This window comes from Protomyctophum parallelum, assembly GCF_964188405.1.
Source record: "Protomyctophum parallelum genome assembly, chromosome: 17".
Lineage (NCBI taxonomy): Eukaryota > Metazoa > Chordata > Actinopteri > Myctophiformes > Myctophidae > Protomyctophum > Protomyctophum parallelum.
In genome coordinates, this window is record NC_139719.1 from 13,450,360 (window position 1) to 13,470,902 (window position 20,543).

Genomic DNA, 20,543 nt, shown 5'->3' on the forward strand with positions numbered 1-20,543 from the left:
ACTGTGGACTGAAGGAGAGGACATATGACAGCAATGAAAACCTGGATTAGGCCCAATTTAAACTCTGTAGTGCCACAGTGTATAAATTAAGCTTTAGATTAGAGAGTCAGGTGGAGGGAGAGGAGACATGCCCAGTTGAATGAGTAAAAACACATGACACCAAATTCAAAATTTGAGGGTATTTAGACAACAAAACAAGTGGTATTCAAATGTTATGGCCGCGTCCTGGACACGGCAGTCAATACCAGAAACTTGTTCAAGTCCAAGCCACATTGACCACTTGTAGACCGGGGTTGGCCTACACCGTACTTGCTCTATTGTTTCCACACAATCTCTTCTCTGAAAATAGCCGATCTACAAGCATTAATACAACAGTGGGCTTGTATAATGTGCTAGTTTAGCTGAGTGTTCACTCCCAGGTGATGCTAGGGCTCAAGTAGTCTCTCAAGACAGATCGTTGACGCACGAACAGGGGTCGCTGTTTTCCCGAATATTTGACGATGGGATTCTCAGATTGGGGCTCAAGTGGTTAAACGCAAGACAAATGTAATTTGAAATGCACTCATCGGTGAAGTGATGACGAAAGATACATTTTGACATCACTAAGTTAACTGTAGCTTGGCATGCAAAATTCCACTTAAATCCATGTCTTTACTCTGTCCAAAACACCCTGATAATCAGCAATTGTTTACCTACTACACAGAGGACACTCCACCTAACTGTGAAAACCACAGGATCAAAACATCCTACTCAGTATAAAAATAAAGAACCCATCCATATGATAGTCCTAATCCCATGGGAAACACTCAGCCAGCATGTAAAATCCAAATTGACATACTACATGTATCATAAACATGGCCACGGAAATGTTTGGCTATCAAGACGTGAATTCATGTCAAATCAAAGCCAGAGGAAATCACAATACGGGAAATAGTAAACACAATAGTAGCATTTTCTCCAAGTGGACAACGCTACCATATGCCGGCTTTATACGTGTACGTTGTTGTGTGTGCGACACCTGCACTCCACCACATATAACTCAGGCTTTTGGGAGTGAAAGACATCCCACAGCCCCACAGCCTCCTGGTCTTACCCCAGTAGGAGATTAGCTGTAAGCATGAGCAAAATGTATGGCACATGCTGTCCGGCTCTTCTTCTCCCTCAGTGCGGTGTCCATGGCCAATCCTGACCCTGTACCCCTTTTGGAATAGGTCCCCGGTTGACTTCTTGCGCCTTCTCGTGTTTTGCGTCTCAGAGTGCGTGCCCCCGTCGGGCCCCGTGAACACTAACATTTTGTTGGGAAACATTTTTTGAATAGCTGGCAAACAATTTAGGCCACCCCAGAAGAGTCAGTCAAGTCACGTCCCCGACTGAAATCGTCCAAACTTTTGAGGCGTTCCAAGATTCAACGGCTTGAAGTGTTCCTTTTCCTTACATCCACTCATTCAGCAGTGTGCACCTTAAATATACTGCACGAGAAAAGAAAAAGAAATAAATCTCCTAAATAAAACATTCGGGTAATCTCGTGATATTGGCACCTAGCAGGGTGGGGTGGGGGTGTGTAAGAATCGAAGGATGCTCATTCAACAGGAACGTCATGGTCTGATTCGCCGCAGCCCCTCACAGGCATCCTCACTGCGATCAGTCGCGGACAGCAAGCTTAAGGCAAACTCTTTTCCCATCAGGATATTACAGTGGTAAGCTCCTTTAGCATTCATCCACGGAAGGAAGAGGCCAGACAGACAGAGAGTGTGTCCGTCAGCTCAGCTGGCATGGCAACGTAACCCAAATCTCATCCTCATCGCATCCTCTCCGTTGCTCTCGACAATCAAAACATCATTAGATAAGAACACAAAGTCGTCTTACATTCATACCAGGGAGAAAAGTCACACACGGTCACTGTCTGGCAAAGCTGGCCGCGTGCAGAAAGATGAAAAGATTTGTCAGTCCTTGTATTTTGGCTCTATTGGATTTAGTGAATAATCGGTAATCCTAAATTAATCACAGTTTATGCAATAAGTGCGATTGTCGTTGCTCTTTAAGCTGAATGCATGGTGTGTAAATGTCTCCTCATCGCAGCAACACTAGAACAGCTGAGTGAAATCTCTCAGCCTGCAAATTATGTTGACATGGGCAAGACAGCTTTTTCTGTCAATGGCTCAACTTCATGGAATGAACTCCAAAACTCCTTAAAACTGAGCTCCCTGCCATCCTTCGGTCAGTTCAAAGGAACGCTCCAGAATATTTTTCACTGTGATTGCTCCTGCTTTAACACTAGAAGGTCTGAAGAAAAAAGGGCAAAACTAGCATGTGCTTAAATTCATATTTAGAAAATGTTTCAGATGTCAAAAATTTCTGAGATGATAGAATGGTGATGGTTGATGATGGTCATGGAAGGGGAACCTTCTGAAACCTTCCTGGGCAAAGATAATCAACTTTAAAATATTTAAAAAACGGTCAAAATGACCTCTCAGACCGACCTTCTAGTGTCAATTGATTTATTTTACTTAAGGTTGCTCTGTATAAAGTTCCTTTGTAATTTACCCTGATTTATAATGTTGTTTGATGTATTGTTTTGTGACTGTATTTCATGTATTGTAACCTCGGCTACGTTGAAAATTAGGGCTTGCCCTCAACTGTATTCCGAGTATAAATAAAGGTGAGAAAGGATTTGTTAACGTTTCATTAAAAAAAATTGCAATGTGAATCAAATTAATTTCTAATTTCTAATCAAATGCATTCAGTTCCTCTCACAGAAGTTTAATCTCTGATGCTAGTTTCTCTTTTTATGTTTACATATCGAGCTCAAAGAGCTATGGGTAATGTCAATGGGTAATGTCAAAATCTGAAGCGCGTTCTGCTAAAATCAAACAAGTGTTTGCGCTCTTAACTAAAAGGCTCACTGAAGCTAAAGCCAGGTGTGAGAATTAAGCCATTTATTGAAGTCCACAAAGAACAGAGAGGCTTGCACATTAACAAAGAAAAGAGTGACACGGGTGAACAAGCAAAATGACGATATTTCTGTTCTCTGACTACCATCGACACTCCATATCTGAAGCACCACACGTTCACTTTCATTGCTACAGTACAGAATTAAAATAGTTCCTACTCAACTATAAGCAAAGGTATCAATATAAAAACTGGTTTTTGCATTGTTTCTTTTACTTCCATGACACAATAATTATCCTGGACCTAGACTGTAATTCTGAGAGTGCTAATCACATTAGCAGCTCGGTATAAGTAGGCTACATTATGTTCATAGTGAATAGTGATAAAGACATATGGGCTTCATAGACATTTTTACAGGTGGGCAAAATGCATCCGTTATGTACATGTACACTGACACTCTGTACATGTACATAACGTGTACAGAGTGCACTATTTGGAAAATAGTCTGTATGTGTGTCTCTGTCAAACTGTATTGGCTGGAGGAAGGTGCTGGAGCAATTCAATTTGTGTTATTCTATAATTTATGTTATAGTTTTAATAAACATGGTTATTATGACATATGGAATTATGTTATTTTATTATGTTATTTCTTAGGTTATTATGTTATTTCTTCATTCAGAGCATGCCAACACATTACAGATCAGAAGAGAGAGGTGATGGAGCAATCAGTGTAAATGTATGACAGTTTATTTCAATAAACATGGTTATTGACATGGCGTAGTAGGAAGGGCTGCGACGGCAAGCAGGTTTATCTATCGAGCACTGATCCATTTCCGGTTGCCGGAGCGGACTGCCGTAGCCGTTGTTCCTTAAAGTCCCTAATGATGCAATGAGAATACTCCTTAAACAACCCAGAGAGGGCAGTGCTAGTCACATGTTTGTCACTGCTGGAGTGAGGACTTTTAAAGCACTTTTAAGAAATATCAGGTTCAAGTTCATGCAACGGCTGGATGTATCTGAAAACAGTATAATTGTGGCACTCTCAAATCCCACTATGAACTGTTCACGCTGTGCATCCAGACTAAGGGTGCACTGGTTAAATATCCCTGTATGTTCTGAAAGTTTGAATATGAATATGAATCATGCCTATAATATTGACCGACATGTCTCACTGAAAGACTATAGACACAAATGTCCACAATTTACAATGGGTGCTAGATCCAAAATATACTGTACATTGCAGAGGAAAGCGATATACACACCAAATAGCTCTTGTTTAGAGGATTATATTTTATGCAGTCACTTTAGAACAGAACATCCTCTAAATTTTAGAGGATGTTCTGGATCTCAGCTGGATCTCAGCTGCCTTTTAGAGTCTAAAAGGCAGCTGGGGTGGGGATTTTTTTGATCTAATCTACAAGACACAGAGCAAGACCAGGTTGCAAAGTAGTGCATTTTCATTTCTGAAGTGACCTTCTTGGCAACATCCAGTTGCAAAAAAGGTGCAAGCAGGGACTTTATTTACAGTAAAGTGTCAGGTAGAATATCCACTAAAGCACAAAAACATCAAAACAACAAAGATCACACCTGTGTGAAGTGAGAGGCGCTCTTATCATCATACATCATCTCATTCCAGCCAATTAGAATTTGCGTCCTTGTCTTCAATGTCTGTGTTTACACGATGTTTGTGTTTACACACACCCTCAAAGCTGGACATATAGGAGGGGCTAGCGGCACCATACACTATGGTTCCAACTCGATCCCACCTGAAATACTGTACTGCCAAATATTGTTGTCCATCAATCCATGAGTAGTTCTGTCTACAAAGCCAGCATATTTACTGTAGAAAGTGAGCTCATCGGAATGGAGTATGAAAAATCTGCCATACATCCTGATCACGACTCCAGAGATAATGTTTACCGATTTTTGTTCTGAGTTGTGGACAAAATCTGTAGGAGGAATGATGCATGTGTGAAGAAGCAGCGGTGGCCGAACGGTTTGCGGAGTGGTCTTGATATCGGAAGGTCGCTAGTTCGTATCCCCGGACCGGCACGTTAAAATTACCACAGCTGAAGTGCCCTTGGACAAGGCATTGAAGCTCTACCATGAAATGTTCTATGAGCAGGGCCTGGCTGTAAACAAGTTCTTGAGCTTAGTCCAGTTACCCTGGGTAAACATAGTACCTTTCCTTTCCTAACTGCTTCCCACACTCCCCCCCCCCCTATATATAAGCATACAGTTTGTATGTGTGTATACAGTATGTGTGCCATGATACACGATGATGATGGATGACCATTTTCTTTTAAACGTAATATAATAGAACAGAACACGTGATAGTGATCTGCACACAATGTTTCGGCCGTGAGACCTTCGTCAGGCAAAAATAATAAAAGAAGACATTATGATGGCATATGATTTATTCATATGTATGTTGGACTGTACTGTATGTGGTTTGTGGACAATTTGTGGGGTGGGTGGGTTGAAGGGTAGTATGTTATGAATTGTGAATGTCACCATTTTAAAGAAATGTGCAAGAACATTTTCAATACATTTCAATAAAAATAATAAATTATGTACAGTACATAATGGAAGCAAAGGCTACAGTGCTCCATAAATGAACGACTGCACAATACTAACTTCGCCAACATACAGTATGAATCATAATTCTGAGTGACTTTCCATCAGGCCTTTCCCCACACATACAGTGCCATCAGCACAGGCCGCCTGGCTTCTGTTAAATGACATTTAAAAGAGAGGCCCATTACGGATAAGACAAATAAGTACCGTCTGTAGCTTTATTATGAATATGATCACGCTATTCCTTTGGAAGTAACCTGCCCGCCCACCACCGTGGGGTTTAGGCCTGGGCTACACCTACGTATATGGATCTTTTCCAAAAGAAATTTCTTTTGTGCGTTTGGGCCTTTCAGTCACATGCAAACGGCGTTTTCGGCCACTCAAACGGAGGTTTTGGAAACTTAGTTCACTTAGTAAGTGAAGATTTTCCAAAATATCCGGATCAGTGGATCAGTGTAGTCATGCAAAACAGAGCTTTTGAGAAACAATGACGTCACCGCTCATTAGCGCATTTCATTTTTACTATAATATACGTGAGAAACGCAGCTTGCGCCTGGAAACTACTCTGACTATCTGTCCGATTGTTAATGTTTTTATATCACTGTGTTACTAACTTAGCATTGTTGCATCAACTGCACCACGTCACCAGCAAGCATAGGCTCTGCATGCTGCATCCAATAATAAATAATATCAGCCTACTAATCCACTCCACAGTGGCCACCAGATGTTTGTATTTGTATTGGTGCGGAGGGCAACCGGATGTTCTACGTCACACTCAACAATACAAAAAAAAGCAGATGGTTCCACCAGAACAACGGGTTGCCGCAGGGCAGCGTCCTGGCACCTCTCTCCTCTTCAACATCTACACCAACGACTAGCCCCTACCAGAAGGATGCAGCAGGTTCATCTACGCATACCTTCCCAGAAGTGGAGTCAACCTGGAACAAGGACTGACAGATATGTCCACATACTATCTGGAAAACCACCTGCGTCCAAACCCCGGGAAGAGGCCAAACGGGAGCTCAATGTAATCTGGGACGGAATAAGGCTTGAGAACCACCAGCACCCGGTCTACTGTACCTGGGTGTGACCTTAGACCGTACCCTCAGCTACAAAGAGCACATCCAGAAGACGAGAGCCAAGGTGTCCACCAGGAACAACCTCCTGTGCCAATTAACCAACTCAAAGTGGGGAGCTCACCCAAGCACGCTGCGCACAACGGCACTAGCCCTGTGCTTTTCTACCGCCGAATATGCCTGCCCTGCATGGTATAAATCAAGTCACGCACGCAAACTAGACCCCATCCTCAACGAGACCTGCAGGATAATGACTGGGTGCATCAAAACAACCCCCATACCATAAGCGTAGTTGGTGAGAAGAAAAGTATACAGTGGGTCATGTCCAGTCGCAAAGCGCACCGTGCACATGGCACATCTCTCTCCCGTTTAGGTAATAAAGGAAAAGGGTGCAGCACCCTTGACTGCATTCCGTAATTTCCGTTGTTGTCACTGTGCCTGCTGCCGTCCATATGCGCGCGAGAACGCGGTTCCCGAATATGTCCTTTATTAGCCTACATTATAAAGTGACATATTTAAGTGTCTATCATTGGGTGTATGAATCAGAATCATATTTTTTAATTATGTAGACAGAGAGAACATCGAGTGTTAGGATTTGGAGATTTACGCACATAGCGTGACGTGCTGACAGACAATGCAAGAAACATGTTCCACTTCCACTCACAATTTAGGTGGCTTTTAAAATGCGGTACTTATTCCTTCATTAAAAAAAATATGATAGTATGTATTTGGCACCTCTTAAGTGTAAGTATAAAATCAAATATAATAATATAGCCTACAATTGAAACCTGCAGTGCCGGCAGTGATTTTCTCCTGTGTTCATTGCGTTTCTGCGTTTGTGTGTGGACACAGATATCTTTGTCGTATGGGCAGGGATTTCTTTTTAAAAGAAGACGAAAATGTCTGTCTGGATAAAGATCCATAGGTGTAGCCCAGGCCTCACGCGCTCCATAACAAAGCTCACGCCTACAAAGAAACAAAGACCGTGGTTAGAGTGTCTGCTCTGACTGCAACTGGGAGGTCGGGGTTCGATCCCCGACCAGGTCATACCAAAGACTGTGAAAATGGGAACTACAAATGAGTGCGGCACGGCTGCAGCTCACCGCTCCAAAAGATGGGTCACATGTGGAGAACAAATTTCACTGCCGTAACGTGTGTGACAAATAGTAGGACTTTGACTTTGACAAGCACAGGCACCAGACAGAAAACCCACTGAACCAAATCAAAATATAAGAAAACTAAATCTGACATCAATCCAAAACCAGAACAAATTAGAACACGATTTAGCCCTAAACCGGTAAATACACGCAAGCACTATGATCCAAAACTAAGGAAAGCCTAGACTATTACTGTATGTGTAGATTCAGTGAGTACAGCCTCATGATCGAGAAAGGCGACCACAGGCCAGACCTGGCTTCCAAGAGAAGACACACTGTGTGTGCACACAGCACACAAAGCGGAGCTACACTTTCAAAGCACCTACCCACTGTACCAAGATATCAGAGACGAATACTTGCTACAGATTACAAACGCCAAAGCTAGAGAGTTTGAAAACATGACAAATAACAACAAAACTTCATATGTGCTGGGTGAAGTACAACAACGTGTAAACACGGCAGCAAGATGTGTGAGCTGTTGTATCGAAAAACAAATTGTATGTACTGTAGCTGTTTATACTGTTTATTTATTTTTGACACTTGTTTTGGCACTGAAAACGTTTCCTATGCCAGTATGGCCAGTAAAGCCATTTCGCTAAATTGAATTGCACTGAACAGAATTAATCATTTGTGAAGGTGTTAGTTTATTTTTACTTCATCATTATTTTAATGTTGTACTTAACTGCAAAGTGGACATGTTATACTGAGTGTAGCCGTTTTAACCCGTTTATACATGTATTCATTTTTGACACTTGTTTTGACACTTGTTTTGGCACTGTAAACATTTCCTATGACAGTAAAGCCAGTAAAGCAATTTGACTACCGGTAAATTGAATTGCACTGAACGTAATTAATAATTTAGAACACTGATCCTTTGTGTGCCAACTTGTGAGTTTTTTTAGACTGCCTATCTGTTCCGTTTCTCTCACTCTGTGCATTTTTCTGAAATAAATCCTCATATTTTTATATCGTCTTCATTTCTGCTATTTTGAGCCATTCCTGACTAAATTGAATTGCACTGAACGGAATTAATATTTTTTTTATTATTTCATTTTGTACTTGACTGCAAACTGGAAACGTTATACTGTAGCCGTGTATATTTATTTATTTGTTGACACTTTGACACAGTTTTGGCACTGTAAACGATTCATATGCCAGTAAAGCCATTATTTTTGGCTAAATTGAATTGAACAGAATTAATAATTTGTGAAGGTGGAAGCTTATAAATTTTCCACACTTGTTTTGTCACTATAAACGTTCCCTATGCCAGTAAAAGCCAGTGAAGCCATTTGGCTAAATTGAATTGGACTGAAGGGAATTAATAATTTGTGAAGGTGGAACTGCAGGGTGGAGGTGGAGACTGGAGCTGGGGTTGAGGTGCGTACGATTCATATCTACAGCGAGAAGACAACAACAAGATCCTGCATCAAACAGCTGCAATCCACAGTACTTAATCTGCAGGCCTATAGTCTCTTTATGGTGCGTTCAGACTTGGATGGTTAGAGCGAACGGGCGCGGAGCACGACCTGGACGAAACGGGACAAACCGAGGCGAATATATATATTCAGGTCTAACGCAGCTATAGTGATGAGATTCACACATTTTGCAGATTGATTTTGATTGGAATGCCAGAGCCACCGTCAAAGCCTATTCACTTTTCATCCATTTGTGTACTTTCAATCATAGACTGATTTCAACGGAGTGGTATTATTATAGGTAGGGCTGGAAAGGTGAAAAGGGTGAAGGGCATTTCAATGACCCTGAGCAATGCCTGGAAACCAACCTACACGTGACAAAACTATTGGGAACGACATTACGATTCAACAAACGTGTCATTGGACTGATACAGATACAAAGAATGACATACTTTGACATACTTACTGTAAAAGTATGTCATTTGATTATTTTTAGGTGGAAATTGTCAGATGCACGAGGCTCAGAGAACTGATTTAGATCCGTCTTTAAACAGATTGATTTCCTGCAAATATGGACTGAGCTGCTACTCACATAATTTCCACTGGGTGGCACCACAGACAATCAGAATAAAATAAAATAAATCCTTCATGCGCTTACCAAGCCAGCTCCTGTTCAGATACACAGAATAAATAAAATAAATACTTCATGTGCTTACCAAGCCAGCTCCTGTTCAGATACACATAATAAAATAAAAGAAATACTTCATGTGCTTACCAAGCCAGCTCCTGTTCAGATACACAGAATAAAATAAAATAAATACTTCATGTGCTTACCAAGCCAGCTCCTGTTCAGATACACAGACACGAACACAGGAGGAACTGTGAAGAAGTCCACCACCGAGTTGACCTCCAACCAGAACCACAGCTTGTCGTTGGCAGCAATGAACTGTTAGAGTGAAGAAACAAAGCACCAAAGTAGTAAACTGAGTAGAACAGATTGCTCCGGGTCAGTGTTGAACCGGTACCTCCATCCATGGGTTCCCGGCTCCCACCTTAATGGAATTATTGCAATGTTGTTTTTTTGTTTGTTTTTTAATCAATTAAACACTTAAGCCATAGACCAGTGTTTCCCACTTTTTTTTTTCATGTAATTGCAGCTAAAACTGTGGTGTGTGTGGAATGGATGTCAGAGGCAGTGCATGGTATACTGCATTTCACTAGAGTGCACATGATTTCTTAAAAAGTTTAACATACTCATGTGGTATCACGACAATGTCCGGCAGGGTTTGATTTGTAAAAATAAATAAAAAGAAACAGATCCTTGACATTTCCCAAAAGGAAATAATTCAGTAAGGCCAGATGCAGGAATAAAACATATCCCCACTGGCCATAAACATTAATGATATGGTGGGGATTATCAAGAGCGGGAAATCAAACCCTGACTTGGTATCGCGTGCCAAGCTCGTGTTTAAAGAACCCAGACAGACATGTTAAGCACTTTCACATTCAAATTTCTTTCAAACTAGTGAAAGCAAAAGCTGATCTACAACACGTGCCATTTGGTGAGTTTATAACTCCGCTATTTCTGCTACTTTCACCACGTGACACTGTTGTACGACACAAAGGAATTTCACCCACCCTTTTACTTGTAAAACTGTGATGTGACAATAAAGATTATTCAGATTCTGATTCTGTGGATTTTAATGAAACAAAAACTTTGCAGATAGAGCTTTCCCTACAGCTGCAATGTTGTGTTGGTGAGTAGTTTACAATCAGATAGGACTTTACTGTTTGGATGTATGGGCTGTCAAGGCCAGAAAGTAAGTTTTTTTGTGCTCAGTAAGCGTTCCCGCATATCTTCCGAGCACATTTTTTACCAATCAATTTCCGAAACCTTTCCAGAATATTTAACCCAATTTCCAGGCCTATATAACAATCATTCAGCGCAATAATGAGTTTCTTACTCACTCGAATGTCACATAGGATGCCGCAAAGATAAAGCATAGAATATAGAATGTTATAAATTCCATTCGAAGTTTCATGGCAAGTTTTTGCTACACCACCTATCCTAGGGCATAGCATCATGCTACGTTGTGAGCTTGTAGATCTGTTATTTATGTCATGTCCGGTACACATTAGGCTGCAATCACACGGCTAGCCCCTTCGGCGAAAAACTACTTACCGGTATGTTACATATTTTGTGTAATGTTTTTCCAGGACTCTTGATAAATTCAAACCCTTTTCCAGGACTGGATTTTTTTTTTTCTAATTTCAAAATATTTCCAGGAATTTCATGGACGTGGGAAACCTAGTATAAAGAAATATATACCTGAGGGCAAGAAGCGACCTCGCATGCACGCATCTGCCTGGATGACAGCAGACTGGAATGGGGGGCCAGATCAACATATGGAATATCTAAACAGGTCAGCTCCATATATGGAGATCTATATGGTGTATAGATCTCTATAGAGCGGGGGCAGTGTCTTGAGTGTACAGGTTTTGATGAAGGTTCATTTTCGGGCCTGTTGAGAACTCTAGTTTTCGCCGGCTGTCGGGTGCGGCTGCACTAATAACTTCCGTCTAGAGTTTAAATGGACAGGTATCAGTCAAAAGGGAGACATCAAAGAGGAAGGATAGATGGGGAAGGATCAGAACAGGTCAGCTCCATATATGGAGATCTAAGGGTTTGAGGTCAGATGTAGATTTGCTGGCCAATATTGATGACATCAGGGATCTCCATATATGGGCTTAATATTGATGACATCACGTGTTGTCACGAGGCATGACCATGCGTGGGGGTGACTGACTGACTGACTGACGGGAAATGCACAATTTCATAGTAAATGCGACCTGCGGTTGCAAATAATAAAAAATAAACGATTTTGGACATACAAGGTTCCTGCCCTACAGCAACTAAATCAGATTTCACTGTAACAGTGGCAGTATACTTATTACTCACACGAAGGCCGAAGTACAGCAGGAAGAACACGTTGAAGGCCATGTCGATCTGCAACGTGAAGTCTTTGTAGAAGTTCTGACAGGACTCGATATCGCTGTGGGACGGAGAAGAGACATGAGGCCCGTCAATGTGCAACAACTGGTGATCCAAAGAGAACAGAATACTGATCAAAAGAATATGAATATGTGATTTCATGAGAACATAAAAAGAAAAGATGCATTCTTCTTTTCCTGAAAATGCATTTTTTTAAGAGAGTATAAAGTAAGTGTTCACAATCAGTGCAAAATTGTGATTCATTGTTTTTCCCCAAAGTTTTTTCTGTTGAGAAAAAAACCATGCAATCATTGTCACACAAGCAATAATGTTGTTATGCCTGATTAACCCTTAAATAACTGCAAAGAAAAATATTTATTTGAATTTGCAGAACGTATTTCTGCTTTCTGGGGTACGTGCAATATCATTTTCATGTTGCCGATATGATATTGCAGGATTGCGTTCCCCTGTCTCGAGGAAGGCATTTCAGGTATATAAGCACAGGGTTGAGTCTGATGGAAATAATGCAAGAGCCATAAGCAGTAGTTTAAGGGTTAAACGCATGCAGGGTGTGTCACGTCTCCTTTCATTGACGCCAAGCAGCCATAGCAAATACTAGCAATGTAGTGAAGTCTCACCCTCAAAAAGCTTGTATCTGGCACTAAGAATTCAAATGAAGAGAAATATAAGTAAATGTAAGGACTTCGTGAATAAGTAATAAGCACAACCTGGGAATTAAACAAGACACCCTCAATGTAATATGATAATATCATAGTATCATAGGCTAGGGACTTTAAGCAACGACTGTTTTCAGGACGGCTCCGCTAGGCGGAAGTACGGCAGCTGTGACGCAAACATGGTTAATAGGACATATGGTATTAGTGTTATTTCTTCATTTAGAGCATGCCAACACATTTCAGAGCATAAGAGAGGTGATGGAGCAATCGGTGTAAATGTATGACAGCTATAATTTCAATTAACATGGTTATGACATGGCGTTGTAGACACTACGTCTAAGTGTAGGTTCTGCCGTAGTAGAAAGGGCAGCGACGGAGAGCAGGTTTATGTATCGAGCACTGATCCATTTCTGGTTGCCGGAGCCGACTGCCGTAGCCGCCGTTGCTTAAAGTCGCTAATGTACTGTACATCCTGAACTTACCATAACCATTCAGAGAGACAACAGTTAGTAGGCATAATGTGTAACTTTGCCCTTTGTTTACATAATAACAGAACAATAAAAAAATAAATATATTTTAACCAATAATTTCGCTCTATGCCAGCAGCTAGCAGCAGTCACTGGACTAGTGTGGTGGTGTTTACCATGCAGAAACTAGGGATGGAACGATATGGGTACCTCACTATATGATATCTGTGAGGCCTGGGCCGTGGCTCAGCGGTCCAGGCACCTTGACTAGTAATCCAGTCTGGCAGTGTGCCGCGGGCTCGACTCCTGATCCCGACGGCCTTTACTGCATGTCACCCCCCCATCTCTCTCCCCATTTCATGTCAGCCTACTGTCTATCCCTCCATCAAAAATATAAAATAAAGGCGAAAGCCACAAAAAAACATAAAAAAAAAGAATACAAAAATTAACCACAAAAGGCAAAAATCTGGAATTATGTACATTTATTCCAAAATCTTACAAGATTCTTTTGTGTCACAAACTGGCCAATAAGTACATGAATCTTGCCTCCTCCAAACAGTAAAACACACAGCAACTTTGCAAATTGTCCACCAAATTGTCTGTCCACAACAATGGTTAGCCTACTACTAGTAGTACTAAGAAATCCATATCATGGTATTGGGAGGACAATACAAGATATATATATTTTGCGGGAGGAAGTATCGCGATATCAATGTATTGGCACACCCCTAGCAGAAACACACTGCCTTCTTGTTGTTGTTGATGTTAATTTTTTCATTGTATGTTTTTGTACAGAAGACGGGGATGTTTTTTTGGTCCCCATCAGAAACAAACGGTGAAAACACCAAACACCCCTTTTGTTTTGGTAGACAGGGAGTTTCTTTTCTTTCTCCGGCACCCATCAGAAACAACATAGTGACAACACCGGTGTTTGTTGTTTGTGTTGAAACAAACACAACACCGGTGTTTGTTGTTTGTGTTGAAACAAACACAACACCGGTGTTTGTTGTTTGTGTTGAAACAAACACAACACCGGTGTTTGTTGTTTGTGTTGAAACAAACACAACACCAGTGTTTGTCGTTTGTGATGTCACCGGTGTTTTGGTAGATAGACTGGGACATTATTTTTTGGTACCCGTCAAAAACAAACGGTGACAACACCAAATTAAAATATAGCGAGGGGACAGTGCACGGCAGGTAAACACATCACAAACCACCACACTACTCCAGTGGCTGATGACTGCTGATAAAGACGGAAATGATGTGGTAAAAAATGCCTTGAATGTATAGACATTAAATATAACTTAAAATAAATATATAAAGCCATTGACAGAAATATATAAATAACACAAATAATCTACCCTTTTTTAAAGATTAACTAATTATTCAGCATCCTTTCTGACGGTCACTGGTGATAGGTTAGATTGAGTTTAGAATGGAGCTTGGCACATCATTATTATTCGTGAATCATGCAGATCGTTATTCCTTGCTTTGCAGGAGGATCACACATTTCTGCAGATCGTGTTAGTTAGGGGGTCGAGGCAGACTTGTTATTCAAAGGAAAAAAGGGTGCTGTTTTTCCTCGGTTTTGCCAATGGGTACCCAGATTGGGGGCAAGCACACATGATATAAGCTCACAATGCGTCACATCGTGACACATTGTGAGCTTGTAGATCTGCTATTTCCAAGTGGCCGTGCGTAATCTATATACAGTAGGGCTGGTGTGGTTAATGTATGTTTTGTAATAATAAGTAAAAGTACAATATTTGGATCCAAGAGTAGAAGTAATTGGAAATTGGAAATACCCAAGTAAAGTAACATAATACTTGTATAATAATACATTTTACCCCTTTTGGTGTTAGCATTATGTTATGCTTTAGCTATTGAAAAATAGCAGATCTACAAGCTCATAGCACGCTACGAGCTTGTAGGTCTGCTATTTTTGAAAAAAACGACTGACATAGAAACATAGCTTTTTCAGAAAACATTTTTAGATTTTGATCTCAGGTCAAAATGGGTTAAGTACAGTACTTAATTAAATGTAGTAATGTTCTTCTATCTCTCTCAGCCCATTATTCGCAGACATTGTTTATTTTATTATTATATATATTTTTAACGGTACAGTACAATAGAGCATGACCACCGTTCTAACTGGCACCTCTTTCTATGAATAGTCCAAACATGTTGGATGGTTCTGCCCTCATTTATCCTAATAATGAAGCATCAGCCAACCGAGTCGCAGCAGTCATAGCCGGGTGGGTGACAGGGCCAGAGTAATGGCCGCCGCAGCGCGACCGGCCAGACCTGCTAGCACTAAATAATTGAGTTCCAGTGGGCCTGGACAGGAAGGGACTGAGCCTGTTACTTATGGGACCCAGGCAGCAGAATCCATGCGCCCGACATCGCTCTCCATCCATCGTGGCTGTAATCAGTGGTGGAAAGAAAGTTTCTTTTTTGTTTTACTTGAGTAAAAGTATCAATACTGCAATATAGAAATACACCGGAATTCAAAATGTACTTGAGTAAAAGTGCAAAAGTATTGGCATGCATACTTGTGCAATGCATGGCAATGCATACAAATCTTTAGAAAATAGCCGATGTACAAGCTCACAATGTGTCACATCATGACACATTGTGAGCTTGTAGATCGGCTATTTTCAAATGGCCAAAATGTATATAGGGCTGAAGTGGTTTTGGAATAATAATCTAAATCTAAAAAGTAACTACTAACTAAAGTTTTCAAATAATAGTGGAGTAAAAGTACAATATATTTGCCTCTGAGAAGTAGTGGAGAAGTGAAGGTATTGACATTTTTTAAGTGGTGCAACCACTTCCTTAAGTAGCTTTGTGTGTAGCTTTGTGTGGCTGCCTGGGTGGCTGGCTGGGTGTGTCTGAGCACGGAAATTGCATTTGGTTGGTTTTCAAAACCAAGTGTCACTGTTGTGCAGCCTAACACACATACATATTAGCTGTATATATGTGTGTGGTTTGGTGGCTGCATGGGATTTTGTCCTTCAGTGCTAAATTATATTGGACAAAAAAGGTTGACCTCAAAGTTGAGACCCAGCGCTGGAGCCAACCATAGCCAACAGTGGTACTTCCGGCATGACTACCGGGTGCTTCAAACGCCATTGAGAAACTTCCATTGGAATGAATTGCAGGAGGTAGAGCTGTCCGCCCTCTAGATAGATTATAACTCTAAGGCCCTGACCAACCTGTAGGAGTCACTAGTACAGCGACAGAGAGATCTCCCTCCCTGTCTGGCCAATTGTTTTGTTGGAGGAGCAGAGCACCTGGTCAAGCCAGAGGCACTGCACTGTGGAAGATTCAAACCCCTAGGGCAGGAACATTACCCCTGCACCACCCAAGCCCCCTCCCCCCTCCACTTAATTGTAGGACGGTAAATTCACCCTTTGGGAAGTCACTACTCTATTTTTGCCAAGTTAGCTCAATTGGTACAGCACTCGTCTTTGAATCTCAAGGCGAGTGCTTTGATCCTGGAAGCCACTCGGTGTAAGAGTAACACGCAGGGCTTGGCCATGGGAGGTAATGTAAGTACTGGGAGCTGACCATACACTGTAGGTGTGCATGGTTGCTCCAGTCAGCAATACATTTCACAGGGCTCCTTGCTACTTACTATACTATACTAACACTATAGTATAATTATATCTAACTAAAATTAATTACTGCATTGCTCAAAAAAAACATTCAGATTTAAGCATAGAAAAATGGTTCTTTACAATTTACAATTTAGGCATTTAGCAGACGCTCTTAATCCAGAGCGATTTACATTAAGCAAGAACAAAAAAGCATGGGAATACATCACATAAAAAGCATTTATCATGAAAAGTGTGTAAGCTACAACAGAGGTTCTCAACCGTTTTGGCTTTTGACCATGCCTCGCTAGAACCCCAAAATACAATAACCTTAATAATAGAGAAAATACATCATAAATAAATACTGAAACCAGATATAATCGTTAAGGAACGTTTATGCATGTGCATACATAGGCCATCATGTGTGATGTGATGTAACTGCAGCTTTACCGAGGGAAAAGTCATTTTCTTGGTCAAGTGACAAGGAAAACATCCTGCTGAGTGTTTAAGTTTGACTGGGCAATACCCTGTTGTCGCACTTCTCTAACTGTGTTGACAATTCTCACTCGTTTCCTGGTAGAGCCCGACTGACCGCACGAATATTAATAAAATGTCATTCTGTCCAATCTGTATGGTAGGGTATGTTAATACAATATAACTTATGAAATCAAAGGTCATGTCTCACCTAGACACAGGATCTGACACGCCTAAAATATGGAAGCCAGGTTGAAAGTTTTAAACATAATAATAATGGCCGATATATGACTTCCTGGTATCTCGTATTGAGCTGACCGCCATCACAATACGATGGTCGGGCATGTTATGCAGGCCTCACACAGGTCAGGACTAATTACAGGAAGGGCTCTATCCGTTACAAGCCCATTGTTACCGACGAGGCACGCAAGAGAGCAACTAACTGGTGTCTATTTGTCACCACGGATCAGGCTCATTGGGACAACAGGTAGTGCAAAAACACTCCTTAAATAATAGAAGGACCTGCAAAGGTCTGCTATTATAACGAGAAACAGGACAAAGGTCCTCCAGGGTGACAGGGTTTTTTCTTCATGTTTTTATTTTGTGTGACCTGTTCTTTTTGTAAATCTTTATTTTCTTTGTTTTGTTTTTTTAAGAGATTGAGAAAGTGATATGATTATGTGTACATTGTCAATAATTCTTAAAAAGAAGAAGAAGAATGGAGGAAATACACTAAACAGCCCTAATTAGCAGTGGTGGAAAAAGTACTCATATTTTACTTAAGTATCAATAACTGCAAGTATCAATACTGCAATTTAGAAATACTCAGTTACAAGTAAAAGTCCGGAATTAAAAGTTTACTTGCGTAAAAGTACACAGGTAGGCCTATTGGTATGAAAATGTACTTAACATACCAAATGTAAAAGTACTCATTATGCAAAATGTCCCATTTCAAGTAATGTACTGTATTAAAAAATCATTTGAAAATAGACAATCTACAAGCTTGTAGATCTGCTTTCAAAAGGCAAGAATGCATATAGGGCTAGTAACTATGTAACTAAAGTTTTCAAATAATTGTATTGTATACATTGTATATGTAGTGGAGTAGAAGTAAAAGTATTGGAACTTGGAAATACTCCAGTAAAGTACAAATACCTCGAAATTGCACTTAGCCTAAGTACAGTACACAAGTAAATGCATTAGTTACTTTCCAACACTGCTAATTAGGTGCCGCTGTGTCTCCATTCTCCATCTGCCATCAGTGTGTATTTAACAAACAAAGCTGGTGCTCGTGGAGAAGAGAAATGGCCAGAGTGAGATCAAAGGTCATCCTTCATCAGGCGAAAAGGTATTGGACGACACTGCGAGCAGCATGGGAGCACTGAGTACAGATGGCACTACAGAGAGAGGCTGTACGGTAACTCCACCCATGGGCACATAATGAAATGAGACCACATGTCACAACAAGCCAAACAATAAACACTCAGCTATATGTTATCTTATGAAAGAACAACATAGTGCCTGGTAGTGCTGCACGATTCTTGCTCAAATGTGGATCTCGATTTTTCCTCCACAAGAATTGAGATCGCGATGAAAAAAAAAGGTGTGATGTCACGAGGCGTGACCATATATAGAGGCATGATGTCACGAGGCGTGGCCATATATGGAGGTGTCATCATGAGCCGTGGACAGCCAACTAGTGCTGCTCGATTCCTGCTCAAATTTAGAAATGAGATCACATACTGTAGGTGTCTGAATCTATAGTTTTTTGCGTTCTTTTGCAGCACTAGTGCCCTGCAGGGCTCTGGGAACGGACCACAGATCCATTTGAAACTCACTCTCTCTCTTTGTCCCTGGGCGCTTTGCAGTGTTTTGAGCTTGATAATAAACAGCATACTGCAGCTTACGTTTCTACAAGGGTGTTCCACTTCCCCCAGCTTAATGAGTGAGGACGATTGTTCTGGAACCGGAACCTTTGCCTTTCCTGTCGCTTTGAGAGTCTAATCCTTTCTTTACCGAGATTAAGCCATTTTCATCTGTAAACGCTGAAACCCTAATTGCTCCTGATGTGCAGGTTGGTGCCTTGCATGGTTCCCTCCACCATCAGTGTATGAATGTGTGTATGAATGGGTGAATGCACAATCCATGTAAAGTGCTTTGGATAAAGCGCTATATAAATGCACCATTTGCGGCATAATTAGTAACTTAGTAACATTACTTATATATCACTTACAGAGATGTGATTAAACCTGCATAATTTTAGATGAATTTTCAGTCTGTATGTGTCTGACTCTAGGCCACTGTGTTTTTCTTTCTCTCTTTCCTTCTTTGTTTCTCTTCTTTTCTTTGTGTTTGTTTTCCAGCCACATTTCATTTGACTCTCCACCCCTGCCATTCCCCACTGATCCACCAGATGGCCTCTGTTTCAGGTTATTCGAGTGTTCTCTCTCAGTCCCTGTAATTATGTTCTGTGTTTCTGGTTACCCGAATCCTCTCCGGAAACCTGTGTTTGACCTGTGCCTGTTATTTGGACTTTGGATAAGCTACCTGCTCCTTATTTGGATTACTCGTCTGTGTTGGATCGCTTTCCTGGTTTTGACCTCTTCCAAAAACAAATTAAAACGTTCAAACATATAGCAAATCTACAAGTTCACATCATGTCGCGTCATGTGACACGTCATGAGCTTGTAGATCGGCTATTTTCATTATATTCACAATTGGTCCTAAAATGGAACCCTGAGGGTCCCTGTACCACTCTTTGAGAAGCACTGGTCGTCAATGAAAAGGTTTGAGCACCACTGATTATAGTTTTTTAGAAAACTCTGCCTCCACCTGCACTTGGCTCCATCCGGTGGCCTTAGGGATCTGGAGGCCAGTTTGAAGACCAAATACGAGGCCCCCATATCACTCCCAACAATTACGCAGCAACAACACCTCTCCTCATCCTGTCGTCCGTCCCTTCACAATAAAGTGTCTCCCCTTTACCTCCCAATGCCGCACATTTTACCCAGGTTATTATTAACAGGAAATGTAACTTAACAGCACAGGAGAGAGCACGGCAACTGCAACTCTTTCACTCCATTTCTTATTTGTTATTGTTAATGTTATCATTTTCAAACGGTGGGTTGTCATTCGATCATTCATAGCTTCATGCTAGCAATGGCTTTTCTCTTGCCGTTTTCAAAGCAAAATGCTGTAGTCGGGTAAAGGGTACTTCAGAAAT

At 41.0% G+C, this 20,543-nt stretch overlaps 1 protein-coding gene across 6 annotated transcripts in view; it reads right to left on the reverse strand.

Moving 5' to 3' along the window:
- LOC310874293 (calcium-activated potassium channel subunit alpha-1a-like) overlaps nt 1-20,543 on the reverse strand; it is a 130,673-nt gene that overhangs the window by 53,617 nt on the left and 56,513 nt on the right. For all 6 annotated transcript variants that reach the window (XM_083787038.1, XM_083787040.1, XM_083787039.1 and 3 more), the window contains exons 4-5: nt 12,074-12,167; nt 9,949-10,060 (exon numbers count right to left, since the gene is read on the reverse strand). In XM_083787038.1, the coding sequence (XP_083643164.1) occupies nt 9,949-10,060; nt 12,074-12,167 (206 nt within the window). The remainder of the gene's footprint in view (nt 1-9,948; nt 10,061-12,073; nt 12,168-20,543) is intronic.